A 27,859-nucleotide genomic window follows, 5' to 3' on the forward strand; every position below is an offset into this window, starting at 1 on the left:
CTGGGGAGAACACCCTGGGGTGCAGGAGACGCAGAAGCAGCCCCAGGGCGAGCAGCGTGTCCCGAAGGATGCAGAGGACTCTCACGCCACGTGCAGCCCTCATGAACGCGAGGTCCCCCCACACGACAGTACACACGGCCTGCGTGGTCCTCACCCAAGAGGCGCAGGGCCAGGAAAGCGTTTTGGAGCTCAGCTGGTTCTGGAGTTTGGAACACTATATTTGCATTATACTAACAGGTTGAGCAGTTTCTTCTGCTTTTCTTTTTTCAAATACTGCCTCTTGGCCAGGTGTACTGGCTCATGCCTGTGATCCCAGCACTTTGGGAGGCTGAGACGGATCACCGGAGGTCAGGAGTTCGAGACCAGCCTAGCCAACACGGTGAAACCCCCTCTCTACTAAAAATATAAAAAATTAGCCGGTTGTGGTGGCGGGTGCCTGTAATTGCAGTTAGTTGGGAGGCTGAGGCAGGAGAATCACTTGAACCTGGGTGGTGGAGGCTGCAGTGAGCTAGGATCAAGCCACTGCACTCCAGCCTGGGTGACAAAGTGAGACCCTGTCTCAGAAAAATTTTAAAAAAGTGAAATCCCAAGTGTGCACTCAGGCAGCCCATCTGTGCTCACAATCTTGGGTTTCAGAGCATTTCCGACTTTGATTGTGGGGTCAGGGCAGCTCCAGGTGCATGTGCATATGGAAAGGTGGGGCTCCCAGGCCCTGCCCCGGGGACCCAGCACAGCCACCCTGCCACCAGAGGGAGGTGGGCTGCAGCATGGGGGGCAAGTTCCGAGCAGCCCCCCTCTGCCTGTGATTCCCCCTTCACCAGAGACAGGACGGGCAGAGGAGGCTCTTGTCAGGGAGTGTTTGGGCTCTAAAACCACAGCCCCACAACCAGCCCCGCCGATGCCCGCAGACAAGACCCACAGCTGCTGTGCTCTGGGGCATGACTTGGGGGTGGGGCCCATGCGGTGGGCCATCTCCCCAGCTGCCCAGGGTGGGCTCTCCCCCGCAGCCTCCTGGGCAACAAAGCGTGATGAGGAAACACGGCTGGGTGCAGGACAGAGCCAGTGTCCCCACTGGACGGGAGGAAGGTCGTTTCTCCAGACTGGTCTGACAAGCAGGGACTCTTCCCGCCCCAGAGAACAGGCCATGAAGGGACAGGACAGAGGCCGCCGCCCAGTTCATGAGGCCTGGCCTGGAGCCTGCCTGCCCGGCCCTGGCAGCCTTGTCCTGGGACGGGCGCCATCCTGGGATCGGCCAAGGGGGCTGTGGCCTTGCGCCCCGAGCAGCCCTAGCAGCTCCCTGTGCTGGGCCTGCGGTGTGCCGAGCAGGAGTAATCCCCGGCCGCCCAGTGGCCTTCTCCTCATCCTCGCTCAGGAGGCACCCAGGCCCTCCCCAGCCCAGCGCGGATGCTGGTGAGCCAGAGCCCAGGCCCTCAGTCCGCGGCCTGGCGGCGGGGGGTCTGCGCCAGAGACCGGAGCACCCTGCACTGGCGGGATGGAGGACTGGGCCCCACAGAGCAGCATCGGCCGCAGCCTCTGAACAGCCAGAGAAAGTGGGGGCAGAGTGGGTGGACCATGAGGCTCGGAGCAAGTGACAGAGCCGGAGCTGGATAAGACCCTCGCAGGGAGCGCCTGTCCCACCTCTTGGGTGCACCCAGGTCCTGGTGCCGCTCGGGACAGGCTAGTGCTGCCAGGCAGACAGTGTCCTCAGTGGCTCCTCGGGCACCTCCCACACTGGGGATCTGCCCCACCCGATACACTGTGTCCACACCTCCTAAAATCAACCTGGCCCAGCACTGCTTGCAGCACGAAGGCTCACCCCATGCTGGGCCTCAACTCTCCCATCTGTGAGAGGGGCGTGGGGACCCATGGGGCGTGAGGACTGGGAGATACAGCACGCGAAGGGCTGAACCAGGCGACAGACTGCCCAGACCTCCTGGAAACATCCCACCTCAAGTGCAGGTGCATGGGCCTCTGATCTGGGCCAACCCCCTTGAGACCTGAGGGCACCCCCCCATGGCCCCGGAGCCCCCAGGTGAGCTGCTACAAAGCAGGGAGAGGTCGTGTTGGTCTGGAACGCGTCACAATGGGGACGTGCCACAGCACCACGCGGGGGGCTGTCTGTGGGGAGGGTTGCCCACCCGGGACCTAGGGATGGAGGCCCCGTGGGCGGGCAGGAGCATGGGGCAGCAGTGTAGGTGGGGTTGGCAGCGCCAGCGTGGAGACAGGTGGCCCCCCCAGCCAGGGATGCCCCCTCCAGGGCCGGGGGAGGCTGGCAGCAGCGAGGCCTGACGTCATGCAGTCATTCACTGGGGGACAGCTCAGTCCGACCACCTGAGTCTGCCCAGCCCCGGGAGGACAGTGCCCTCTGCTGGCCTTTCCGTGCTGGGTGGCCCGCTGTCTTCCCGCGTGGGGGTGGCCTGTCCTCCTCCCCCAGGGACTCCAGCGCGGTCCTTGTTCTCTGTGGCCAGGCTGTCCCCCCAAGTCTGTCCTCTCACAGGCCCGTGCTCCGTGTCACAGCGCCGGGGCCTGGGCCGCTGTCCACAGCAGGGCGCCTGGTGACAGTGGTGGCGGCAGCAGCAGCAGCAGCAGCAGCAGCAGCAGCGTGGCGGCGGCCACCAGCAGGCCCGGGGCCCCGGGGCGGGAGGAGGCCCGGGAGGTGCAGGAGCAGACTTCGTAGCCGTCCTCCGAGCGGCTCTGGTGGTGCTGTCCCGGAGGGGCACGGCCGCCGTCCGCCCCGTCCACGCCCGCGGCCTCAGAGCCGTCGGCCTGCGAGTCTCCACACACCAGCCAGTCCCGGGCCGTGGACTGCGGGTACCCGGGCGCCGCCTCCAGCTCGCCATCCAGCACTTTCCAGTACTCCTGGCCCCGGAAGAAGTAGGAGGCACCTGAGACGGAGAAAGGGCGGGGCTCAGGGGGCGGGGCGGGGCTCGCGCTGGACTCGGCCGGCTGGGGGCGGGGCTCGGGCTAGACTCGGCCGGCTGGGGGCGGGGCTCGCGCTGGACTCGGCCGGCTGGGGGCGGGGCTCTGGCTAGACTCGGCCGGCTGGGGGCGGGGCTCGCGCTGGACTCGGCCGGCTGGGGGCGGGGCTCGGGCTGGACTCGGCCGGCTGGGGGCGGGGCTCGCGCTGGACGGCGCGGCTCTCAGACTCTAGACGGTCAGCGTCTGCTCAGCTGCGCCGCAGTCTGGGCCACGGGCCGGGGAAGCTCGGGCGGCCCTGCAGGGGCGGGGATGGAGCGGGAGACGCTCAGTCTCCTTCCCTCCCTGGGTGCTGACGGAGGGCCGCTCCGTGCAGGGCTGTTCTGGGCGACAGGACACAGCGCTGAAGACAAAGCAGAGGCCGCAGCCCACCCCCCAGCCGACCCTGCGGGGATGTTTCTTCTACACTGCCGGACCCGTCAGGAAGCACGGGTGACGCCCAGGAGGGCGAGGGGGGCCGCGTGGGCATCTCGGGAGAGTGTGCCTAGCGGAGGGCGTGGCAAGCGCCAAGGCCCCGGGGCAGGGCGAGGCTGAGCAAGCCAGCTCCCGGGCCAGGCCTCGGGGAGTGACTCGGGGACCCTGCCGGGCCTGCGACCCCCGAGCCCACACCGAGCGGGGCCGTCCTCCTGGCAGGAGCCCTCCGGGGTCCTGCCGCGACCCCGGGGGGAGGCAGAGTCCGCGCGCCCCGCCCGCGGCCGGCGCTCACCGTCAGACCAGCGCATGGCGTCGTCCAGCGTGCTGGGGACGCCCCTCCACGGGGGGCTCTGGGCGGGGTAGCCGGGGTCCATGCGCCTCGTGTGGTCATCGTAGCGCCAGTACAGCTGGTCCTTAAAGAAATAAGTCCTGTCATTGTAGGCCCAGGAGAAGGCGGCGTCGATGCCGCCGGGCGGGAGGCTGAAGTCGGAGACGGGCCGCGGGTATCCTTCCTCTACGTTATTGTCCTTGAACACCCAGTACCTGTCTCCTGGGGGCGAGAGAAACAGCTGTGGGCCGGGGCTCGGCCCCACCCCGAAGGGCGGGGGGCTCCGGCCTTTCCTTCCGCCCTGCGTCGGCCGCCCTCGCCCGGGTCCCTCGCCTGGGCCTGAAGGGACGGTGGCCACAATGCAGTCACGTTGCCTCACAGCGGCCACACGGATACCTAGTGAGCACCTGCGTCCCATCCAGCCGGCAGCCCACGACACTCCATTCTATTTTTTTTTTTTTTTTTTTTTTTGAGAAGGGTTACCCAGGCTGGAGTGCCTTGGTTCGATCTCCACACACTGCAGCCTCCACTCTTGGGTTCAAGGGATTCTCATGCCTCAGCCTCCCGAGTAGCTGGGGTTACTGGCATGCGCCACCACGCCTGGCTAATTTTTGTATTTTTAGTAGAGGTGAGGTTTCATGTTGGCCACGCTGATGTAGAACTCCTGACCTCAGGTGATCATCCTGCCTCGGCTTCCCAAGTGCTGCGATTACAGGCGTGAGCCACCAGGCCCTTTGCCCAGCCTGGGCTCAAACAATTCTCCTGTCTCAGCCTCCCAAGCGCTGGGATCACAGGGGTGAGCCACCGCACCTGGCCGACCACTCTTTGTGCACAAAGGACTAGAATATCTTCCTGGCAAAGACAAGAAAGGGCCTCCCTCAAGGCCTAACTAACTGTGAGACTCTTTCTCTTGAGACAGTCTAATTCTGTAGCCCAGGCTGGAGTGCAATAGTGTGATCTTGGCTCACTGCAACCTCTGCCTCCTGGGTTCACGCGACTCTCCTGCCTCTGCCTCCTAAGCGGCTGGCGCCCACCACCACAGGTGCCCACCACCACAGCCAGCTAATTTTTGTATTTTCAGTAGAGACGGGGTTTAACCATATTGGCCAGGATGGTCCTGAATGCCTGACCTCAGGTGATCTGCCCGCCTCGGCCTCCCAAAGTGCTGCGATTACAGGCGTGAGCCACCATGCCTGGCATCTGTGAGACTCTTACACCTTTGAAAGAGTTCGCACAGCAGCAAAACATTTAAAGCTCCTTTGCTGGAGAAGTGGTTTGAATACACATTTCTCCCGAGAAATACAGATGGCAATAAGCACCTGAAGATGCCCAACATCACCAGAGAAATGATGAGAGGCCACCTCATCCCCACCAAGAACACGGAGAGTCACAAGTATTGGGGATGTGGGGGCCCTGCCGGGGGGTGTGAGACTGCAGCCATTGTGGGAAACAGAATGTAGCTTCCCAAACATCAAAAATAGAATGACTGGCCGGGCGCGGTGGCTCAAGCCTGTAATCCCAGCACTTTGGGAGGCCGAGGCGGGTGGATCACGAGGTCAAGAGATGGAGACCATCCTGGTCAATATGGTGAAACCCCGTCTCTACTAAAAATACAAAAAAGTAGCTGGGCATGGTGGCACATGCCTGTAATCCGAGCTACTCAGGAGGCTGAGGCAGGAGAATTGCCTGAACCCAGGAGGCGGAGGTTGCGGTGAGCCGAGATTGCGCCATTGCACTCCAGCCTGGGCAACAAGAGCGAAACTCCGTCTAAAAAAAAAAAAAAAATAGAATGACCACATGGTCCTGCATTCCCACTTCTGGGGATAAATCCAAAGGAAGGGAAAGCAAGGTCTTGGAGACAGCTTGACACACTCACGCGCGCTGCAGTGTCCTTCCCAGGAGCCCAGAGAAGAAACCCAAGTGGACAGGGAATGAAATGAGTTCGTCCGTGCCACGGAATGTGGCTCCGACTTGGCCAGGAAGGATACCTGCCACCTGCCACGGCATGTGTGAGCCCTGAGGCCCTTCCGCTGAGCGACACGAGCCAGGCACAGAGGGCAGGGCCCGTCTGTCCCACTGACATGGGATCCCTAGAGCACTCAGAGCCATGAGGACAGCAAGTGGAGTGGGTGTCTGGAGCTGCGGGGGGCAGGGGCATCCGTGTTTCATGGGGGCAGCATCTCCGTTGGGAAGATGGAAATCTGGAGGTGGATGCCAGTGACGGCGGCGCAGCTATGTGAACATGCTTCATACCACTGAGCCGTGCACTTAAAATGGTTAAAATGTATTTACCAAATCCATGATTTAAAATTATCAAAAAAACCAGGGCTGGGAGTGTTGGCTCACGCCTGTAATCCCAGCACTTTGGGAGGTCAAGACGAGTGGATCACCTGAGGTCGGGGGTTTGAGACCAGCCTGAATAACATGGTGAAACCCTGTCTCTACCAAAAATACAAAGAAATTAGCCGGGCATGCTGTGAGCACCTGTAGTCTCAGCTACTTGGGAGCCTAAGGCAGGGGAACCGGGGCTTGAACCTGGGAGATCAAGGCTGCACTGAGCCAAGATCAGGCCACTGCACTCATGCCTGGGTGACGGAGTGAGACTCCGTCTCAAAAAAGTAAAGTAAAATAAAATAATAAAAAAATATAAAATGAGCCGGGCGCGGTGGCTCAAGCTTGTAATCCCAGCACTTTGGGAGGCCGAGGCGGGTGGATCACGAGGTCGAGAGATCGAGACCATCCTGGTCAACATGGTGAAACCCCGTCTCTACTATAAATACAAAAAATTAGCTGGGCATGGTGGTACGTGCCTGTAATCCCAGCTACTCAGGAGGCTGAGGCAGGAGAATTGCCTGAACCCAGGAGGCGGAGGTTGCGGTGAGCCGAGATCGCGCCATTGCACTCCAGCCTGGGTAACAAGAGCGAAACTCTGTCTCAAAAAAAAAAAAAAAAAAAAAAAAAAAAATATATATATATATATATATATATATATATATAAAATGAGCAGATGTCCTTTGCTGGAGACTGGAAAGGGCTGTGATGTCTGTAAGGAGGGGACGGCTAAGGAGATGCTGCGATGAATGACAATCGGGCTGGCCTGCTGCGTGAAGCTGTGTGGGAACCTGTAAGGAGACCAGGCAGGGGCAGGGCGCCCAGGGGTGGGACGGCCATGCCAAGAGACCCACATGTTCTCAAGTCTCTCTTGGCAAGTGACCGACCCCTCACATCCAGAAATGGGGCTTTATGGTACAGAAACCTGCAGACACACCTCATGCAGGTGACCACGGTGAACATCACCAGATAGGGCGGCTTGGGGCTCAGAACACGGCCCCTTGGTGACTTTCCTGCTGGATATGCAGAACCAGAACCTGATCCGGAGGACATGCTAGGCAGACCCACCCAGGGAAGTGGCCGGAACACGCTGGGCAGACCCTCTGCGGGAAGTGGCCTGAACACACCGGGCAGACCCACTCGGAAGTGGCCCGAACAGTGTGTGCAAGGCAGGGAGGCCGCTGAAGGGGTGTATGCGTGTGCTGGGTCCCTGCTCCGGGAGGCGCTGTGGGTCACCCTGGGACCTTCGGCGAGGTCGCACAGGGGAGGCTAGGAGCAATGGGGCATGAGGCTTACGTCATTCTTTTTTTTCTTTTCTAGTGCAAGTACTGTCTTTGGGGATCTTTTTTTTTTTTTTTTTTTTTTGAGACAAGGTCTTGCTCTGTCGCCCAGGCTGGAGTGCAGTGCGTGGCTCTGGGCAGCCTCCACCTCCTGGTGTGGTCCTCATGCCTCGGCCTCCCAGGTAACTGCAACCTCTGTCCCTTTGGGAGGGATCAGACCTTCGGAAGCAGTCACCTGAGGGCTCCCAAGTGTCAGTGGTGACTGAGTCAAATGCCAAGGGCTGGGTGGGTGATGGAGTGACAGGAAGCGGTTCCCTGGCAGACACGAAGAACACCCTTTACCTCCGCGAGGAAACAGGGTCCTGCCCGTGCCTGTGGGACTGGCTGCTACGCTGGACTGAATGATGTCTGCAACTCATACCCACCCAGAATCTCAGGACGGGACCTTACTCAGAAAGGGGGCCTCGGTCCCGCTGTCCCACCCGCCCCTGCGCCCCTGCGGCCCCGCTCTCGTCTCCCCTTCCTGCCCTTCATGGAGCCTTGGAAGCACGAGGAATGCTTCCCACAGCACCGCCACGAGGTCGTTCTGGAAAGGTGGGTGCAGGGGCGCCCTGGGGAAGAGGATCCCGGCTGCAGCAGCCACGGCCCCTGACGCTTCTGCCCCAGCCTCCTCCAGGCCCCAGTGCTCCGGCTACAGGCCCGTCTGTGATGCGCTCAGCAGGACTGCTCCTGCCTCGGGCGGCAGCTCTCCAGGCCTGAACACTGTTCCTGGTTTCCGCTTGCTCGGCAGAACAAGATCCCCCTCAAGAGACCGCTCCCATCACCCTTCCTTTCTGACCACCCTGAGTGGCACCGGAAATCAAGCCCTCCGGACTTGGGGGAGGACTGTGTGCCGCCGAGGGCGCGGGCAGGGCCTCCCGCCCGTTCGCCCTCCACGTGCTGCCGCGGCTGCCACGGGAGGGGGCACACAGGAGGTGCTCAGCATGCATCTGCTGAGCGCACAAGCAAATGAGCACTCGGTGCTGGCCCAGCCTCTGGGCGGACGCGGGGCTTCCACACAGGGGATGCAGGCTGCACCCCCTCAGTGAGGCCGGTGGAGGCCTCGGAGGCCCGGAGCGCCAGGGGGAGGCCCGCCCACCTTTGAAGAAGACGATCTTGTGGTCGCTGGTGCGCTCGTACACGGCGTCCACGCTGTCCAGCTGCAGCGGCAGGCCCCGCCAGAAGCGGTGCATCTGTGCCGGCTGCAGGGACACCAGATGCCGGTCCCGCGTCAGCCGCCAGAAATACTTGCCTAGGGACAGAGAAGACAGAGGGGAGGGCCGAGCTGCAGAGGGGGTCTGCGCTGGAGGGGGCCGCATCCTCTGCCCGCCACCACAGGGAATCCTGGGGGTACCTTTGAAGAAGAATGCTTCACCCCGGATCTGGGCCACCGCGTCAAAGTGCGTGCTGCACCTGTGGGGCACGTCCTTCCTGGGCCTGCGGGCCGTGGGGGACGGGAGAGAGCCTGGTGGGCTCAGAGGAAGGGCATCCTTCAGGGGAGCCCCTAACCTGAGCAGCACGGGACAGGCATGCTTTGGGGGAGCCCCTATCCCTGCCTGGGGGTCTCCTCCTGAAGAGACAGGCAAATTAAAACAGGGGTGCCTGTCTGTTTCACAGCGGGGTGGGGAGCAAGATCTACGCTCTGAGTACACAATGCCAGGGGCTGCAGGGAAGGCAGGGCTCGGAGTGGACACTGGTGTAGTGACCAGGGGCTGGCTGGTGCCAAATACTCCCACCACGGGACCCCGAGCCCAGCGCAGAACTGTCCTTCACGCCACAGGACCCTGAACCCATCCCCAGAACTCTGCTACAGGAAGCGTGTTCACAGTGACAAGGCGCATGTCCGCCGAGAGATGACGTCAAAGAGAGCGGCTCCCTCACAGCTTTAACCGATACAGTTACTCGTACAGTCCCGTGACACCTGAGGCTGGGTGACGAGGTCACAGCTCCCACTGGCCTCTGGCAGTACCAGCTCTAGGGACAACTTCCCTGAGAATCCAGCCGCCATGGGCGGGTCATGCCTTGTGGAGTGGCCCCGACGGCCGTCCGGTTAGGTCAGCCCTGGCACCAGACGTGAGCCCAGACAGTGAACCAGGACACAGCCTGACACTCGCAGGCCTGGCCTGACTTCCTGACGCTGGGAATCACGGGCTTGATGAAACGCTCATCAGGCTGGGTGGCCCGTCACATGGCGGCAGCCGACAGGGACGAGGAGAGAGAAACCCGAGTCTGACGTCATCCCTGTGCGGGGTCCCTGGCAGGGGAGGCCAGTAGTAGAAGGGGTTTAACAAAAGACAAAACGTCACTGAGCTCAACCGACCACACAGCTGCGGGCTTCCCGGGATCTGAGCCACGGTTTGGGGCAGAAGTTGCCTGGGACGGGGCGCGGACAGGCCGACCACCACGGGGGGCGACCGCGGGCCCAGGGCTTACGGGGTGCTGGGCCGGTCGTCTGGGGGCTCCGGCAGCAGGGGAGGCTCCTCCGTCTGCGCCGTGGGAGACACAGACTCCCTCACACCTGTGGGAGACAAGGAGGGGGACGGCCTCAAACCCAGGTGCCCCCCCCACATCCCAGCGGCCCCTCTGAATCCCAGGCACGGTTTGAGGCCACTCAGACCACAGGGTCTCAACTGGCACTGTGGGGACACAGCTGCAACCGGCGGGCCTGTCGCACCCAGGGCTGCCGGGTCCCTCGCCGAGTTAAGTACTCAGTGTGTGAGCACTGGCCCCAGTCCCACCCCAGGTACACCCTAGAGAGCCAGAGACAGGCTGCAAATCCACCCCCGTCTACACCCCAGAGAGCCGGAGACAGGCTGCAAATCCACCCCGTCTACACCCTAGAGAGCGAGAGACAGGCTGCAAATCCACCCCCGTCTACACCCTAGAGAGCCGGAGACAGGCTGCAAATCCACCCCCGTCTACACCCCAGAGAGCCGGAGACAGGCTGCAAATCCACCCCCGTCTACACCCCAGAGAGCCGGAGACAGGCTGCAAATCCACCCCCGTCTACACCCCAGAGAGCCGGAGACAGGCTGCAAATCCACCCCCGTCTACACCCCAGAGAGCCGGAGACAGGCTGCAAATCCACCCCCGTCTACACCCCAGAGAGCCGGAGACAGGCTGCAATTCCACCCCCGTCTACACCCTAGAGAGCGAGAGACAGGCTGCAAATCCACCCCCGTCTACACCCCAGAGAGCCGGAGACAGGCTGCAAATCCACCCCATCTACACCCTAGAGAGCGAGAGACAGGCTGCAAATCCACCCCCGTCTACACCCCAGAGAGCCAGAGACAGGCTGCAATTCCACCCCCGTCTACACCCCAGAGAGCCGGAGACAGGCTGCAAATCCACCCCGTCTACACCCTAGAGAGCAAGAGACAGGCTGCAAATCCACCCCCGTCTACACCCCAGAGAGCCGGAGACAGGCTGCAATTCCACCCCCGTCTACACCCCAGAGAGCCGGAGACAGGCTGCAAATCCACCCCGTCTACACCCCAGAGAGCGAGAGACAGGCTGCAAATCCACCCCCGTCTACACCCCAGAGAGCCGGAGACAGGCTGCAAATCCACCCCGTCTACACCCTAGAGAGCGAGAGACAGGCTGCAAATCCACCCCCGTCTACACCCCAGAGAGCCGGAGACAGGCTGCAAATCCACCCCGTCTACACCCTAGAGAGTGAGAGACAGGCTGCAAATCCACCCCGTCTACACCCTAGAGAGCCGGAGACAGGCTGCAAATCCACCCCCGTCTACACCCCAGAGAGCCGGAGACAGGCTGCAATTCCACCCCCGTCTACACCCCAGAGAGCCGGAGACAGGCTGCAAATCCACCCCCGTCTACACCCTAGAGAGCGGGAGACAGGCTGCAAATCCACCCCCGTCTACACCCTAGAGAGCCGGAGACAGGCTGCAATTCCACCCCCGTCTACACCCCAGAGAGCCGGAGACAGGCTGCAAATCCACCCCCGTCTACACCCCAGAGAGCCGGAGACAGGCTGCAAATCCACCCCCGTCTACACCCTAGAGAGCCGGAGACAGGCTGCAAATCCACCCCCGTCTACACCCCAGAGAGCCGGAGACAGGCTGCAATTCCACCCCCGTCTACACCCTAGAGAGCGAGAGACAGGCTGCAAATCCACCCCCGTCTACACCCCAGAGAGCCGGAGACAGGCTGCAAATCCACCCCCGTCTACACCCCAGAGAGCCAGAGACAGGCTGCAAATCCACCCCCGTCTACACCCCAGAGAGCCGGAGACAGGCTGCAATTCCACCCCCGTCTACACCCTAGAGAGCGAGAGACAGGCTGCAAATCCACCCCCGTCTACACCCCAGAGAGCCGGAGACAGGCTGCAAATCCACCCCCGTCTACACCCTAGAGAGCCGGAGACAGGCTGCAAATCCACCCCTGTCTACACCCTAGAGAGCCGGAGACAGGCATTCCCACAGGAGCCGGTACCCCCGCCTTCACTGCACCGTTCGCCACAACCGACATGGCGGTAACCCAGTGCTTGCCGTAGGCTGCACGCGGACAGAACTCTTCAGCCATGAGAAGGAGTCTGGGCGGCATCCATGCCTCTGTGAGGTGAACCTGGAGCACGCCGTACCCAGCGGAAGCAGGTGGGCCGGGCACGGGGCTCACGCCCGTCATCCCAACACTTTCCTAGGCTGGGGCAGGAGGGCTGCTTGAGCCTAAGGAGTCTGAGACCAAACTGGGCAGCATGGTGAAACTCCATTTCTACAAAACTTTAAAAATTAGCCAGGTGTGCAGGTGTGGCAGTGCACACCTGGAGTCCCAGCTGCTCAGGAGCCTGAGTCGGGAGAATCACTTGAGCCCAGGAATTTGAGACAAGTGCCACATAGTGAGACTCCATATCTTTAAAAAAAAAAAAAAAAAAAAGGGCTGGCATGGTGGCTTACGCCTGTAATCCCATCACTTTGGGAGGCCGAGGCAGGCAGATCACCGGGTCAGGAGTTTGAGACCAGTCTGGCCAATGCAGTGAAATCCTGTCTTTATTAAAAATACAAAAAAATTAGTGGGTATAGTGGTGTGTGCCTGTAATCCTGGCTACTCGGGAGGCTGAGGCAGGAGAATCGCGTGAACCCGGGAGGCGGGGGCTGCAGTGAGCTGAGACGCACTCTAGCCTGGGCAACAGATCGAGACTCCATCTCAAAAAAAAAAAAAAAAAAAGAAATCCAGACACAAAAGGTTGTATGGCTGCATCAGAGACTGATCTATGGAGACAGAGTGGTCAGGAGTGGGTTGCCAGGGGCCAAGGCGGGTCCTGGGATGGCTGTCAGGTCCCCTTTGGTAGTAGTGGTGATTAGAAAGTTCTAGAACCAGGGCCGGGTGCAGTGGCTCACGCCTGTAATCCCAGCACTTTGGGAGGCTGAGGTGGGCAGCTCACCTGAGGTTCAGAGTTTGAGACCAGCCTGGCCAATATGGTGAAACCCTGTTTCTAAATTTAGAAAAAATAAATAAAAAAGTTCTAGAACCAGACAGAGGTGGCATCAGCACAACCTTGTGAGTGTCCTAAACGCATGGAAGTGTACACCTTGAAATGGTGAATTTCTTTTTTTTTTTTTGAGACAGAGTCTCGCTCTGTCACCCAGGCTGGAGTGCACTGGCGCGATCTGGGCTCACGCAACCTCCACCTCCCGGGTTCAAGCCATTCTCCTGCCTCAGCCTCCTGAGTAGCTGGGACTACAGGCACATGCCACTACACCTGGCTAATTTTCATATTTTTAGGAGACACGTCGTTTTGCCATACTGGCCAGGCTGGTCTCGGACTCCTGACCTCAAATGATATGCCTGTCTCGGCCTCTCAAAGTGCTGGGATTACAGGCGTGAGCCACTGTGCCCAGCCAAAACGGTGAACTGCATGGGATGTGAATTCTACAGTGGAAACTACGCGTGGATGTCAGAGTGTGTGAAATGCCAAGGATGACGCTGAGGCCAGGAGGGGTCTGGGCGGTGGGGGCGGCACTCCTGCGGGGTGTGATGGGGGGTGGGGGCGGCTCTCCTGCGGGGAGTGGTGGGGAGTGTGGGGGGCACTCCTGCGGGGTGTGGAGTGGGGGGGGGCACGCCTGTAGGGTATGGTGTGGAGTCGGGGGGCACTCCTGTAGGGTATGGTGTGGAGTCGGGGGGCACTCCTGTAGGGTGTGGTGGGCGGTGTGGGGGGCAGCTGGGGCTGGGTGTAGGTGAGGTGACCATGTCAGCCTCTGACGCGTGTGTGCCGTCTCCCTGCGGCACCAGCTCCTAGGACAGGGGCTCCGCCTCACTTCCTGATGTGAACCCAGCAGAAGGGGCGCTGGGGCCCGACCCTGCTACTCTTGGGTTTCCTGGCCAATCTGTGGACCTCTGGGTGCCTCCGTTTTCTCATCTGCAAAGAGGGGGATGCAGTCCCTACCTTACATGGCCACCAGGATCAGATTTTTTTTTTTCACTGCTTAAGGTGTTCTAAAGATGAGATGATTTAAGACCCAAAATGTGATTTGCACAGCCCTGGGACGCCATCAACGCCACCTGTCTTAACTGTCAGTGTCTGGGGCACAGAGGTGGAATTCTGACCCAGGGGCTCTGGGGACGTTAGGGATGGGCTCTGTGGACAGGCCAGAGGGTCCCAGCTGGCACAGCACCATATACAGAGGGACAGCAGGGGGAACAAACCCGCCCGGGGGGGCTGTACTCTGGAGTGCCTGGAATTTCTGACCCCTCTCCCGGGGAGCTGTCTGGGTTCGGGCAGACACTCAGCCGTCTCCCAGGGGAGCTACATCTGGTTTCGGGGGGACACTCACCGTACAGCTGCCAGACACGCACCCTGTCCTCGTAGGGGAGTCTGTAGCGCAGCGGGTCACCCACCGGGCCCTGGTAGTATGGCCGCATGATGGAGCGTGCGGTGGCCACGTGGCTCAACCCAATGGCGTGGCCGAACTCGTGGACAGCCACTGCAAACAGATCCATCCCGTGGGCATCTGGGGACACAGGGAGCCATGTGAAACAAGGGCAGGAGGGGCCCTGTCCCTGTGAGGAAGGACCAGCAGGCCTCTGCCATGCTGTGGGGTGGGGTGGACCCAGGCTGGGGTGTCCACAGGGCGTGCCTTGGTGTCCGCTATGCCAGACGGATTCTGCAGGGTGACTTGGAATTAATGTGATTGCCCCAGGGACTCTGTGGGGCCTGCTGGGTTTCTCAGGCCTGGCATCTTTGTATCACTCACAGAGGGCTGACAGCCTCTTCTGCACAAGGCCACACAGATGACACCCTGTGCCTGGGCCTGGGTTACGTGGGGCCCGATGTTCGACAGACGGCCTGAGACCTGACGCTGTGGGCACTGACCACCCACTCCTCGCCAAAGCCAGGCCCCCTGGGATGGGCCTGGCTCCCAGGACAGCCTGGTCCCCTGAAGCCACAGTCCGGGTCGGAACAGCCTCTGCAGACAATGGCACTTAGTGGGAGCGACTCTGAGCCACGGACACGGAGACCTCACAGGCCTCCTCCCGCGCCCTCCCGCGGGTGCTGAGGACGTGGCGAGGTCAGGCCTGTGGGAAACACCCAGCGGTGCTCAGGAGCAGTGGGCATTTCCAGCCGTGGGGTTGGACACGGGGGTGCCACGGCTGCTCCTCAGCATCACGGGCTGCCAGGGCCCCCGACCCCGCCCTGGGGCCGCCCCAGACGCACCCGAGGAGCGGAAGGTCCAGGCCTCATCGTCGTCGAAGTGGGTGTCCCCCGCGGTGTGGTGGTCGCTGGGGAGGAAGGCGTGGGCCACGGTGCCGCCGGGGCCGTCGAAGGGGTAGCCGTCATTGTGGTCGGCCTTGGAGAAGTCGATCTGGATGTCGGCGGTGCTGCCCGCCACCTCATGGAAGTTCAGGGGTGCGATGTCGCTCCAGACCTTGAGGGCGTAGTACATGAGCGCACGCACCGTGTCACGGCCCAGCGGCGAGTCCCGAGGGAACGTCCGGACCCTGCGGGCAGGGGTCAGCCGGAGTCCAGTCACGGGAGCAGGTCGCATGCCCCAGGCCGAGGCTCCCCGAATGCCCTCCTCAGCCCGGGGGGCGTCCATGCCCACGAGAGTGTCTCCCCATCTTCTGCCTTTGTCCCGTGCCAGGAGACATGTCCGACGCCCCATGAAGGTCCCAGGAGTTCTCCCGGGACGGATGAGGCAGGGAGGGAGGGCTAGGACCCCAGACCACAGCAAACGTGAGCTCCCACACGGAACCATCAGCCCAGGGCCCTCAGCGGGGGCGCCCCGCCTGCCCCACCCCTGCTCCCTGCAGAAGGGGTTCTCTCTGGTCATCAGCTCTCACGCTAGCAGTTCCCCTCCGAGCCAGTTTTGACCCCAGGGGACAGCAGAAGGGGACCAGTACCGGCGTGTGGGTCAAATACTGTCCCGCCAAATTCACGTCCACCCTGGCCTGATGTGGCCTGGTTTGGAAATAGGGTTGGCTGGGCGTGGTGGCCACATTTACCTCAGCACTTTGGGAGGCCAGGATGGGCGCACTGCTTGAGCTCAAGAGTTCAAGACCAGCCTGGCCAACATGGCAAAACCCTATATCTACTATTTTCCTTTTTTTTTTTTTTTTGAGACGGAGTTTCGCTCTTGTTACCCAGGCTGGAGTGCAGTGGCGCGATCTCGGCTCACCGCAACCTCCGCCTCCTGGGTTCAGGCAATTCTCCTGCCTCAGCCTCCTGAGTAGCTGGGATTACAGGCACGCGCCACCATGCCCAGCTAATTTTTTGTATTTTTAGTAGAGACGGGGTTTCACCATGTTGACCGGGATGGTCCCGATCTCTTGACCTCGTGATCCACCCGCCTCGGCCTCCCAAAGTGCTGGGATGACAGGCTTGAGCCACCGCGCCCGGCCATCTACTATTTTCTTATTTTTGAGACTGAGTCTTCCGCTGTCCCCCAGGCTGGAGTGCAGTGGTGCACTCTCGGCTCACTGCAGCCTCTGCCTCCCAGGTTCAAGTGATTCTCCTGCCTCAGCCTCCTGAATAGCTGGGATTACAGGCGCACGCCACCACACCCAGCTAATTTTTGTATTTTTAGTAGTGATGGGGTCTTGCCATGTTGGCCAGGCTGGTCTCAAATTCCTGACCACAAATGATCCAGCCACTTTGGCCTCCCAAAGTGCTGGGATTACAGGCATGAGCCACCATGCTCAGCCCTGTCTCTACTAAAAATATAAAAAATTAGTTGGGCACGGTGGCTCATGCCTGTAATCCCAGCTACTTGGGAGGCTGAGGTTGCAGTGAGCCAAGTCTGCCCTCCAGCCTGGGTGACACAGCGAGACGTGTCAAAAAAACAAAAAAATGGCCGGGCCCGGTGGCTCACGCCTGTAATCCCAGCACTTTGGGAGGCCGAGGCGGGTGGATCACGAGGTCAAGAGATCGAGCCCATCCTGGTCAACATGGTGAAACCCCATCTCTACTAAAAATACAAAAAATTAGCTGGGCATGGTGGCACGTGCCTATAATCCCAGCTACTCAGGAGGCTGAGGCAGGAGAATTGCCTGAACCCAGGAGGCGGAGGTTGCGGTGAGCCGAGATCACGCCATTGCACTCCAGCCTGGGTAACAAGAGCGAAACTCCGTCTCAAAAAAAAAAAAAAAAAATTAGTGAGGTGTGGTGATGTGCATGTCTAGTCCCAGCTGCTCGGGAGGCTGAGGCAGGAGGACTGCTTGAGCCCTGGAGGTCAGGGCTGCAGTGAGCTGTGATTGTGCCACTGCACTCCAGCCAGGGTGACAGACCCTGCCTCAAAAACAAAAAGGAAATAGGGACTTTGTGGATGTCATACTGGATTTGGGGGCCCTAAATCCAAGGAATGTCCTGATGAGACATGGGAGAGTCGCTGGCACACAGATGGGCCAGGGCGGAGGCAGAGGCGGGCGATTCGCCAATGGCTGCCAGCAAGTGCACAGCTGGACAGAGGCTGGGACTGATGTGCCCTCTGCCTCCTGAGGGCCACCCTGCCCACTTTTTCGCATGGACTCCTGGCCTCCAGAGCGGGGAGACAGCTCCTGCTGCGTCTCAAATACCCAAATACCCCGGCTTGTGGGCATCTACAGAGGCACAGACACGGAGATAGAGAGACCCCGCTCCTCACCCAGCCACTTGCCCACCTCCACGGGGGACCCACTCCCCACCCCAGCCACGCAAGCACTTCCACGGAGACCCCGCTCCCCACTCCAGCCACGCACCCACCTCCATGGGGGCCCCACTTCCCCCCCCGGCCACGCTTCCACCTCCACGGGGGCCCTGCTCCCCACCCTGACCACGCACCCACCTCCACGGAGACCCCGCTCCCCACCCCGGCCACGCACCCACCTCCACGGGGGCCCCGCTCCCCACCCCGGCCACGCACCCACCTCCACGGGGGCCCCGCTCCCCACCCCGGCCACGCACCCACCTCCATGACAGGTTCCTCTTGTTCCACGTAGGTGGGGCTGCAGCGTGGCGTCTCCCGCGAGCCTGGGTCGGGACAGGGAGGTCCGGAAGGGAGCAGCGTGGGGTTCTCATCAGGGCCAGGGTGGCCTCGTCTGCAGGGGTGCGTGGAGCTCAGCGCCTAGCCCCGCCCAACCGCCAGCCTAGGATCCCGAGCACCCCCAAGGCAGAAAGCCCTGACTCGGGCACCAACCTCCAAGCCACCCCCTCCTCCCACCTCCTTCGGGGGACCAGCCCCAGGCCCCGAGCTACGCCAGGCCGGGACCCAGGTCTATTCAAGCATAGGGCAGGGCTGTGGCGGGTCGGAAGGGGCATGGCTGACTGGCGCAGGCCTGACGGGGGCACAGCAAGGCAGGCCCCCCACGGCAAGGCAGTTCCCCGCTGCCCCCCTGGAGAACTGACCCAGGATGCCGGTGGCCTCCAGGCCGCCAAACTGCTGCATGGCTGCGATGGCCCTGGACAGCTCCTCTTGCGTCTGCAGCTGTCCTGCTGCGGGGTCGGCTGGGGGCAGGTAACCAAACCTGCTTAGCCACTCCTGAAGGCAGAGAGCAGGGTGAGGGGTGCAACAAGGGCCTGGTCCCACCCAGCAAGAAGCCTGCCACGGGCCACACCGCTCGGCCAGGCCCCTCCCAGCCTGATCACCACCCAGCCCCCAATCTGCCCACAAGGCACCTCTTGCCTCTTCCCCAGGCAGCTGCCGGAAAAGTGTCTTAATAACACTGATGTGCCTTAGATGATGCGAGCTTCTGCGGTGCCCGACCCGTACACCCACTCACGGCAACCCTGCCCCACCCCAAGCCTCTGAGGGCGCAAAATGCCAGGGAACATGAAAAAGGCTCTTAAATGTGGCCAGTGTCAAATGCAGGCTCTCAGCTGACGTGTGACAGGGCAGTCTGGGCCGCAAGGTCTGAAACCCCAGCTGAGAAAGGCTGTGGCGTAGACACCAGTTTGAGGAATTGGGCCGTGGCTCAGGCCTGAGATCCCAGCACTTTGGGAAGCCGAGGCGGGGGGATCACTTGAGCCCAGCAGCTGGAGGCGGTGACTGCAACAGTGAGACCCTGTCTCACAAACAAAAGCCAGGTTCTAGCCAGGCTGCAAAAGCAGGTGAGCCCCACTCAGCCGCCTCCCTGCCGTGTGCCCGAGGTGAGGCGGTCCGCCCCTGGGCTGCTTCCCGAGTCCTTGGCGGGCTGGTGATGAGGATGTGAGCCGGGATGTGGAAAATCCTCACACCAGCACCAGCTCTGCTCTGAAGGGGGCACTGGGGCGAGGGGAGGCTACCCACATCCGAGCTGAGTGGGAGCAGCAATGGGGGCAGCCCTTTAACCTGGGCACAAACCAAGCCCTGGCCGAGCCCGTCATCTCTGCTACTCTGGAGGGGCCCCAGGGACAGGGGGGCCCGGATGGCATCTGTGGGGACCTGGGGATGGGGGGCCTGGGTGCCATCTGTGGGGGCTGCCTCCCTCAGCTTCAGTTTCTTCAACTGCAGTGGCACCCGTGCCCACTTGCAGGCTGCAGTGAGGCTCCCGCTCTGCCTCGTGGACACTCGCCAGCCCGGGGAGCCACAGCAGGGGTGACATGCTGGGGTCCCTGCCCAGCCTGCAGATCTGTCTTTTTTCTTTTTCTCTGGTGGGCATTTAAACAATGCCTGCGACTCATTTATGCCGCCTGCTGCCCCTGGGTTCTGGTCTGCAGCTCCTGCCTGAGCTTCTCTGTGAGCTGGTGAGGCTGCGGTCCTGACCAACCCTCTGCCCATCGGTCAGCAGTGTTGAGAGGAATGTGGTGCCATCGTCCTGGAGGTCCCGGGTCATCGGCCACAGGCCGTGCTGGCCAGGAGGGGCCGCACCAGACACCGTGTGGGACCTGCACACCCCGAGATTCCCCGTTCAGGAGCCAGAGTCCTTCCTGGGCCCGCCCTCCCTCTGTGCCTTTACCCTCTCCCCAAACCCTGCTGACCCAGCCCCGGCCCCCTCAGCACTGAGGGGAAGCCAAGAGTGTGCGTGTGGAACCCCTTGGGTCTGGGGGCCCCTTCAAGGCTAGAGGCAGGACGGACGTCCAAGTGGACATTCGTGACTGGGGTGGCAGCTCCGCAGGCAGGGCGTTGGGGAGGCAGCCTCCACGCGCACGGGGTGGGATAACTGCTGTGTGCCTGGGTGCTGGCCCCGGCAGACTGGCCTCCCACTTTTGTCCTGATCTCCAGGCTGTGGGGATCCTTGGCCTCGGGTGTCCAGCCCCACACTGCCATGTACTCGAAGGGTTTACGGAGGGTGTCCCCAGGCCAGTCACCGCTCTAGGCACGGAGCAATGCCCATCAGCACATTCCGTATTAAATACATGCACTTTTTAGTTCTTTGTTAAGATCCCAGCTCAACAGGGCTACTGTGCCTCATGGTTACGAGCCTGTCACCTCCTCCAGGAAGCCCTCTGGAATTTTCTCACACCATCTATGATGCTGGATGATGACCCCCTGCCCCCTTACCAGGGAAGGGCCCATACAGGCAGGTGCCTTTCCTACCCAGGCTAGCTGCTGCCTGGGTTGGGCCAGCAGGCACTGAGACCCCTTGGGAGGACCCCGCACCCCCAGCCTTCCCATCTGTAAGCTGGGGTCATGGCCAGTGGCAGGCTGGGGCACCCCTCCCTCTGGTCCCTGGGGAGCTAGGCAGCCTGGCCACAGGGCCACAGGTATTTTGGGAAAGTGGAGCCGGGCCTGGCAGGCAGCTCTCCCAGTGGCTGTGGAATGCTCCCGATGTTTGGAAGCAGTGGTTTAGTGACAGGTGTGAGTGGCCAGACTGCTTCAACTCGAAGAACCAGGGTTCCAGCACCGGCCTGGGGCACGCAGCCCCGCCCATGGCCAACACGAAGTCCCCTGTGGTGTCCCATCTTGGGGCAGCAGGTCTGTGGGGCAGGGCTGTCGGGGGCTCCCACCCCACACGTATGTGCTCAGGGGCTGCGCCCCATCTCAGGCTCAGCATTCTGGGAGGGGCTGTCTGGGGGGATCGAGTGGCAGGGTGGGAGCCACTTCCTAGTTTGCAGGGACACTCGACAGACCAGCCTCGCGGGTTTGAGGGCCACCGGCCTTCGGGTGGACACAGGCAGAAGAGGCCACCTGCTCCAGGGGGGCCTCCCGAGCCCACAGGGTGCCCTTGCCCAGCGCCACACTGCCCTGTGCTCCCAGCTTCGGGGAAGAGGGCAGCACGCCGCTCATCAGGCAGCTCAGGTCCATCTGGGAGGGGCGGCCGATGCTTGGCCAGGGCCTGGAAATGTCAACTCAGGCTAAATAAGGGTGGCGGCAGCTAGGTGGGCGTGTTAGCTAAGGGGAGCGGCGTTAACCAGGCGCAGACCGGGGGCACGGTCCTGGGGCAAAAAAGCCCCCACAGCCAGCACCTTGGGGCAACTGCAGTGGCCTCTCACCACCCTGCCTCCCCTCCCCAGGCCTCCATCCTGACCTACTCCTGCCCACAGCAGGTGGGGGCCCAGACCCTCTCCCCCTCCCCACCCCTGCCCCCAGAGTACCTACACCCACCCGCTGCCTGATCCTCACTCTGCTGTCGCCACGGAGACTGCTGTCTCCAGGGCAACGGAGGCTGAATCGGGCGGTGCTGCAGCAGCGGCAGGGTGAACCTTCCAGAAGGCCACTGGGGAGGGGGAGGTATTGCGGGGAGGAGAGAGGAGGCGGGAGAGGGGCCGCTGGGAGCTCCAGGGAGCCCCAACCCAAGGCAGCCACCCCCTGGCTGATGAGTTTCTGGAGCCGCCTAGGAGAGGCGGCGTTCTTCCGCTCCTCCCATGGGCTGGGCCATTATTACCAAAGACGGGGACACAGCCCAGAGGCGGAGCGCTGCCCCCTTGCAGGGCACAAGCAGGAAGCAGGTGCCTGTAGCCCTGGCTCTGAGGCGGATGCGGGCAGCCGCCCGGCCCACCCCGGATTCGCCGTTCACAGTCCTGCCTGTCTGGCACAATGCGTGCCTGTTTCCAGCCTTGAGGGGTGCAGTGCACGCAGCACAGAATTCCCTCGGACGGTGTTTAGGGAGTTTACGGCATGCAGCCCTCGCCCCCTGGCTCTGGGTTGCACTGATTGGTTGTGTCGGCCTCTCCTGCCCAAGGCACCCTGGCTGGCGGGTGCATCTGCGGTCCTGCTGTGCCATGGGGGTGGCGCCTGGGCCTGGCCCCTGCAGATAAATGGGGGCCCGACCCGACCTGCACGGGGTGGGAGGGGGGCAGAGGAGAGGAGATGTCATCAGCCCCATTTTGCAGATGAGAAAACTAAGGCTCAGAGCCTGTGGATAACCTGCCCATGGTCACACAGCACACGGTCAGTGATGGATCCATGGTCTAACTGTGTCTGACCCACCGGCCATGCGGGGGTCCCCCTGCACTGGCTGCCTCTGGCCGCTGACCCTCGGTTGGAGTGATCCCCTGGCCCCAGCCAGGGACACTGCCAGATTCCCTCTAAGTCTGTCCATCTGTCTGAGCAAGCGGGAGAGGCTAAGACCACGGGACCCCATCGCACTGCCCACAGGGGAGGGCAGGGGTGTGGGGAGGGTAAATAGCAAACATGTGAACACACGCTTGTGACATGAGCCTCAGGCGGCCATGATGTCCTGAACAGGACTACTTGATAACTGTTTTCCATCCCAACAGCCAACAATTATCCAGCACTACCCATCCACGCCCACGCCGTCCACGCCCACGCCCATCTCATCCACACCCCTGCCATTCCTGCCACGTCCCTCAGGCACGGTGAGGCCAGGGCGGTCCCTGCTGGAGGGTATTTGGCACGAAGCAGGTGCTCACAAAACCGTGGGTTAACCTTGTGAAGTGGGTTCTCTTACTACTCCCAGTTTACAGATGAGAACACTGAGGCACCGGGAGTTATCCTTAGCTACAGAGCCACTGACTACTGTGCTACGCAGGGGTGAGGGACGGGATGGAGGGCTGATGAGATGGGTGCTCAGGGAACACCCTGGGGGACATGGGCTGTGACCAGCAAGGCGAGAAGGAGCTGTCCAGGTGACAGGCGAGGCGGGGCTCACGGCGGTGGGGACAGCAGTGCAGAGGCCCTTTGGCAGGGAAACGCGCTGCACGGAGGAGCCAGTGGGACAGAGTCGGTTGGGGCCGGGGAGGGGAAGGAGAAAGAGGCGGGCCAGGGCGCATGGGGCCCTCGGGCCAGCATGAGGAGGGGACGTGCCCAGTACCGCACCACAGGGGAAGCCGGGCTCCGCATCCTTCCCGGATCACCTCGTCCTGTCCCTGCCGTGAGCCAGACGGTGCCCGGCGGGGCCCTGAACCCCAGAGGCAGGTGTCCAGGAGGCCCCCAGTCCCTACATGACAGAAGTGCTGCCCTTCGGGGCCTGACACCCTCCCCACATCCAGAGCCAGGGCAGGCGTCCCACCGGAGCTCTTGCCACCAGAAGGCAAACACACACATGCACAAAGCGCCCCGAAACCCCAGGGCAGCATCAGAGAGCACCCCTCTCCAGCCTCCCCCTTCCCACCCCTGAACACAGAAGCACCCCCACCGATCGTGTGGTGGCCTGTCCTCCCTGGCCTCACTGTACAGACAGGGAGACTGAGGCCCGGTACGTGGGTCCCAGAGCCCATGTCGAGGGAAGCGACATCTCCTGCACCATGAAGGTGGGTGTCAGGAGGGGACCGAGTAGCAAGGACACGCAGACGCCTCTCACGGCAAAATCAGGCCATGGTCTCACACTCCTGCCTGTCTTGGTTTTGGCTAGGGGTGCTCGGCTGAAGCTCTGGGAGCATCTGCAGGGTGACAGGGGACACCCGGACCCCAGCCAGGGTGATGACGAGGTCCTGAGGGCCAGGGACCCAAGGCGGAGACCAGGATGTGGAGGGTGGCTGCCACCAGGCACCATCTGGCCCAGCCTCCCACAACCTCAGCAATACCACCCCTCACTCCCAGCCCCAACCCATACAGAAGATCAAAGGAGCTGCCACTCGGCCGTGGGCGCAGTGATGACGGCCACAGGCTGTGCTGCCGAGATGAAGCAGAAACTTCAGAAGTCCGTTCGTCAAACCTGCTACCACACAGCTGCCCCGGGGACCCGATCCCGAGATGCTCTGGGCGAGCCTGGGGAGTCCCGGCCAGAACCAGGCTGCAGGCCCAGAGCAGACGGCGGCCCCGGCACAGACACTCGACAGCTGCGGGGCAGAGACGGCGAAGCCCACGGGCACCACGGTGCCGCCGTGCACAACTAAGGCACCGAGAGCCGCGTCCCGTCGGCGCCCAGACCCGCTGGAGAAGGAGCCAGGGCGGGAGGGGTGCGGACGCCTGCGGAGACCCCGGGCTGCGCGCTGTGCCCTACTCAAAACACAGGACAAAAATCTCAGGCCCCCAAGGACGCGCAGCCCGCCGAGGACGGGGGCACAGGGCGCCCTTTTGTTCCCGCCCGCGGCCTGAATCCCGGCCTTGTTCACGTGCTCACGGGGGGCGCTCCGGGCCGGCCCTCCCCTGCGAGCAGCTCGGCCTGCGGGAGCCGGTCCCTCGGACAAAGGGGCCCTTCTCCTTCCTGGCGCCCAGACCCGAACATCAGTCAGCGCCGGGAGCGCCTCTGGAGAGGGGGCGGTGAGGGAGTCCCGCCTTCCGCCCTGTCCCTCCCCGGGAAGCCGCCCGCCCCGGCCCGAGCTCGCCCGCGCTTCCCCCGGGGGCCGGCAGAGGCCGCCCCGCACCGCCGGTGTGAGCGGGAGGCTCCGGCAGGACGGAGGCGCCGCCAGGCCGGCCGGACCCCGAGGGGGCTCCACGCAAGGGCTGCCCGCAGCGTCCTCCCTCTCCGGCCGGACGCCGGGCCCCACTCGCTGCCCCCGGCCGGGCTGAGGAGCCACGTCCTGCACTCGGTGCCGCCGCGGGGCACAAGGCGGGTGATCTCCGGATGCCAGGAGAGACCAAGGCGCAGGTACCAGCCGGGAGGAGGGTGCCTGACCCACTCTCTCTGGGCAGGCGGGCCGCACTGGGTCTGACCAGCAGACAGGGCTTGGCCGGGGGTCCCTCCTGCGCGGGTGGGCCCCGCCTGGAGTCCTCCCCTTCTGCAGCACCTGGAGCCTGGGTTCCATTCCCTCCAGAGCCGCAGACACCAGGTCCCCAGGGCGTGCTTCTCAGTGGGGGATCCCGGAAACCCCCAGCTACAAAGAGATCTTGAGGAGGTGGGGGCACCCCAATTTCACAGGCTGCCTGGCTGGCAGGAAGCCACTGTGGGGGCCGGCAGGCATCTAGCCCCCGGGTAGCAGGGACAGTGGCCAGCACCGTCCCAGATGGCTTTGGGGCCTGGGGCCAAGTCGGCTTTCCATTCAGACCCCCTGGCCAAGCCCTGCCAACCCACAGGGGCTGCAGGTGCCGCCCAAGTGCCCCTTTCAAATGCCTCGACTGCCTGAAATCCACCTGCGCTGACTTGCTCAGACCCGAAGGTTTTGGAGCACCTGAAAGTCCAAGGCGCTGGGTGAGAGGCCCTGCCGGGACCCCACTGGGAGACCAGGGCCCAGCACTTGCGCGGGCGGGGAGGACTCGGCGCAGAGTCCCTGGGTCCGAGGACAGTGAGGGCAGCAGTGGGGCAGGAGCCTCAGAAGGAGTCGCCGAACCCAGCCAGAGTCCACCCGACCACCCCAGCCGGGGGGCGCTGACGCCCCCCACGTCCGCTCTAAATCTTCCAGGTTCACAGGAGACGCCGGTCCCGGCTGCGGAACAGGGGAGGGGGGTGTGGGAAGAGACCGCAGCGCTGCCCCCTGGCAGGGCTCCCAAGCTGAGCTGGGGACAGAGGCTGCGAGTGGGGTGAGGAAGGCTCTCTCCGAGCCCCCGGCTCAGCACCGGACTAGGGCTAGAGGGCCAGCCTGGCCGACGTGGGGTGGAGGGAAAGGAGGCTGGGGCCAGGTCCATGCTCAGTGGGGAGCTGAGGCCGGCTTCCCTGGGCCCCCAGCACCCTCAAGCCAGCAAACTCAGGGCCCCAACACTTTCGGGGTGCCCCACTCCGCAGCCCCTGCTCCGCCACTCCCACCCGGAACGCTCGCAGCGCGCAGGGCTCCGGCGGCCGCGAAGCCTGCTCTCCGGGCGGGCGACCTCTCACAACTCCACGGGCTCCTGCGGCGGCGGCGGCGCGCTCCGGACGCACGGAGCCGGCACGGGAGCCGGCGCCTGCCAGATCCGCGTGCGCTCGCCCGGCCGCTCAGCCCGCGCCCCTGCCTCAGTCTCCCCATCCAGGAAACGGGTCCAGGGCCCCCGGGCTCCCGCGCGACGGCGACGCGCACTGCGGGGCTCTGCCGGGCCCCCGCCGCCCGGCCCGCGGGGACCCCCGGCTCCGGCCCCGGAGCTCCGCGCCCTCCCGGCCCCGCGCCCTCGGCCGCGCGCTCACCACTCCCAGGCTGAGGTCCTCGGCGCGCGGCGCGGGCGCGGCGCAGCCCCCGCGGGTCCCCAGCGCCAGCAGCAGCAGCAGCAGTAGCGGCGGCGGCGGCGGCGGCGGCGGCAGCGGCCGGAGCCCGGGCCCGGGGGGCGGCGGGGGCGGCGGGCCGGGTCCCCAGGCGGCGCGGCGCCGCATGGCGCTCACACGGGCCCGCGGGCGGCGTGCAGGTCCCGCGCCCTCCGCTCTCCGCGGCGCCCCCGCCGGACTGAGGCCCGCGCGGCAGCCTCCAGCGGCGGGGCGGGGCCATGCAAATGTATGCTAACGAGGCCCGCCCCTTAAAGGGCCCGCGCCCGCCCGGCCCCGCGCCGCCCGGACGCTGGGACCCCCGCCCGCCCCGCCGCCTCTGCGAGGGGACTGGGTCCGCGGCGTCACGGGAAGGCGCTTCCCGGAGTGTCTCGGGACGGCCTGGGGCGGCGGGGGACGCGCGGGCTTGGCGCAGGGGTGGGGCCCCGGCCGCCCGCGGGGAGTGGACCCTGACTCCGCTCCCCAGACGCACTTCCAGGCCCACCCCACCGCCACAGCGCCCAAGGCCCGGGTTCGGACCCGGGTTCGGACCCCGGAGCCGGAGCCGCCGTCGCAGCGCAGCGGGTGGGCGCTTGGTGGAGCCCGCGGACCGTGGGAGAGGGAGGGAGGGGGTTCGGGGGTGTGGAGGGGCTCGGGCTGCTGGAGGGGGAGGGTGTGTGTGGGGGATCGAGGCGGGCTGGAGGGGTAGGGCGGGTGTGAGGGTGTGGAGGGGAGGGGTAGGGTGTGGGGAGGCACGGGGAGGGGGCTGGAGGGGGAGGGCGAGTGTGAGGGTGTGGAGGGGAGGGAAGAGGGTGAGGGAGGGGGGAGGATGTGGGGAGGCACGGCGGGGGGAGCTGGAGGGGGAGGGCGGGTGCAGGGGGCTGCCATCCGAGGCGGAGTCTCTGCAGTCCCTGCAGGCCTGGGAGGGAGAGTGTTAACTTGAACGTTTGTTGGAGCCCAGCGTGTGCCTGGCACATGCTCACGGGTCACCTGAATAATTTCATTTACTCATAAAAGTTATGAGATGAAAATGATTTCCATTTCGCAGACAAAAAAACTGAGGCCCTGAGAAATGAAGTCACTTAAGGCAGGTCCTGGAGTGGGCAAGTGGCAGAGCAGGGTCAGAGCCCGAGCCGGTGATGCTGCGGACCGCTGCCCCTGAGTGGAGATCTTCGGAGAGGGCAGGGTGTGGGGTTCAAGGGTAACCCCAGCCTGTATTCAGCTTCTCCTCGTGCTGGACTGCTTGGCTTCCCTCCTTCCCAGGCCCTCCTGCGCCACCACCCCAAATCACAGCTGCTACTGTGGAGACTGAAGTCTCATTCTACGGACAGGGAAACTGAGGCTCAACCCTTTTTACTGGAACCAGTCTCAGGGGAGTGGTGCCTCCCCCACCTTCCCCAGGTGCTGCTATTGCCCTCACAGCCTCCCTGGCCCTGCCTGAGCAGGGAGACTCCACACCTGCTTCTGCCCACCTCGGTTCCCACTGATGGAGATCACCTGTAGGAGGAGCCCTGGACGCGGACGCTCACGGCACATCCAGGATTCTTTCTTTCTTTCTTTCTGTCGCTCAGGCTGGAGTGCAGTGGTACAATCTTGGCTCACTGCAACCTCTGTCTCCTAAGTTCAAATGATCCTCTGCCTCAGCCTC

At 63.3% G+C, this 27,859-nt stretch overlaps 1 protein-coding gene across 1 annotated transcript; it reads right to left on the bottom strand.

Annotated features, from left to right (window-relative positions):
• Positions 1-197: 197 nt before the first annotated feature.
• Positions 198-26,343, bottom strand: MMP17 (matrix metallopeptidase 17). Its single transcript, XM_039471878.2, has 10 exons — positions 26,161-26,343; positions 18,209-18,341; positions 17,772-17,901; positions 15,044-15,327; positions 14,163-14,339; positions 9,802-9,886; positions 8,723-8,805; positions 8,468-8,620; positions 3,683-3,940; positions 198-2,885 (listed from the first exon to the last, which is right to left on the bottom strand). The coding sequence occupies exons 1-10, from the start codon at positions 26,341-26,343 to the stop codon at positions 2,512-2,514; spliced, it is 1,860 nt and encodes a 619-aa protein (XP_039327812.2). The 3' UTR covers positions 198-2,511.
• Positions 26,344-27,859: the final 1,516 nt, after the last annotated feature.

Source organism: Saimiri boliviensis, chromosome 7 (genome assembly GCF_048565385.1).
Source record: "Saimiri boliviensis isolate mSaiBol1 chromosome 7, mSaiBol1.pri, whole genome shotgun sequence".
In the NCBI taxonomy this organism is placed as follows: Eukaryota; Metazoa; Chordata; class Mammalia; order Primates; family Cebidae; genus Saimiri; species Saimiri boliviensis.